General features: G+C 68.3%; 1 protein-coding gene across 1 annotated transcript in view; it reads right to left on the reverse strand.

Annotated features, from left to right (window-relative positions):
• ETH_00041800 (uncharacterized protein) overlaps positions 1 to 944 on the reverse strand; it is a gene marked incomplete at both ends in the record, with an annotated part of 1,230 nt that extends 286 nt beyond the window's left edge. The window contains one exon of the mRNA XM_013376344.1: positions 111 to 944. Coding sequence (XP_013231798.1) covers positions 111 to 944 — 834 coding nt within the window. The remainder of the gene's footprint in view (positions 1 to 110) is intronic.
• Between the last annotated feature and the right edge of the window lie 260 nt (positions 945 to 1,204).

Raw genomic sequence — 1,204 nt, forward strand, 5'->3', positions numbered from 1 at the left:
GAAGGGGCGTCAGATGCGCAGGGGATTTGCTGCGACGGGCGTTGGCTAGGGTTTAGGGTTTAGGGTTTGGGGACTGGCTTCAGGGCTAGGGTTTAGGGTTTAGGGTTTACGAGCAAGTGGGTGTCTCCGTCTCCCGTGGCTGCAGCAGCCATGACGAGGGCGCTGGAAGCAGCAGCAGCAGCAGCAGCAGCAGGAAAGGAAGCAGCAAGACTGGCTTTGCTGCAGAGAGACAAGTACTCTTTGAGGCTTAAAAGAGACTGCGCAAAAGTCAGCAGCAGCAGCAGCGGCAGCGGCGCCAGCAGCACAGCAGCAGCAGCAGCAGCAGCAAGAGGCACCCCAGTGCACACCCGGGCCCCCAGGCTGCTGAAGCAGAACTTGGGGGGTCCCCCGGCATTCAGGGGGCCCCCGGGGGCCCCCGGGGGGCCCCCCCTGCTGAGTTGCGGGTTTGCTGCTTCTCCTGGGCCCCGCAGCAGCTGCTGCAGCTGCAGCAGCAGCAGCTGCTGCACCTGCTGCAGCAGCTGCTGCAGCAGCTGCCGCCCCCGGCTCAAACCCAACGCAAGAAGGGGGGCCCCCACTACCTTCGCAGCACTCAGGGGCCCCCCTGGGGGCCCCCCAGCCTTCAGGGTACCCACAGCAGCACTAGCCAGAAAGCGGGGCCCCCGGGGCCCCCAGAGGGCCAGCAGGCCGGGGGGCCCCCCAGGGGCCCCCAGGGGCCCCTCCGGGGGAGGCTGGGGGCCCCCCTTCGGGCCCTGGGGCCCCTTGAAGGGGCCCCAGGGTCTGAAGACCCTCTCGGTAGGCCTCGTGCAACCCGTAAAAGCAAGGGGCCCCTTCTTGGGGCCCCCAGGGGCCCCCTGGGCCCCGGGGGCCCTCGGAGCCCCGGGGGCCCCCCGGGCCCCGAAAGGGTACTGCCAGGGGGGCCCCCAGGCGGAGAGGGGCCCCCCCATGAGAGAGGTACAGCAGCAGGAAGGAGAAGAGGAGATAAGGGAACAGTAGGGCCCCCGAGGGGCCCCCCGGGAGGACCTCAGGGGGTTCTTGGGGGCCCCAGGGTGGGGGCCCCTTGGGGGGGCCCCTGGGGGGCCCCCCAGGGGGCCCCCAAATGGTACTGTGCCCGCTGGGGGCCCCTGGCGGGCTTCTGCGGGGAAGCAAAAGTAGAAGAAAGTGAAATGCAACAAAAGAAGAAATAAAACATTAAATCCAATTCTTG

The sequence above is a fragment of the Eimeria tenella genome, genomic scaffold (assembly GCF_000499545.2).
Source record: "Eimeria tenella Houghton genomic scaffold, Eth_scaff3362, whole genome shotgun sequence".
NCBI classification, from domain to species: Eukaryota; Apicomplexa; class Conoidasida; order Eucoccidiorida; family Eimeriidae; genus Eimeria; species Eimeria tenella.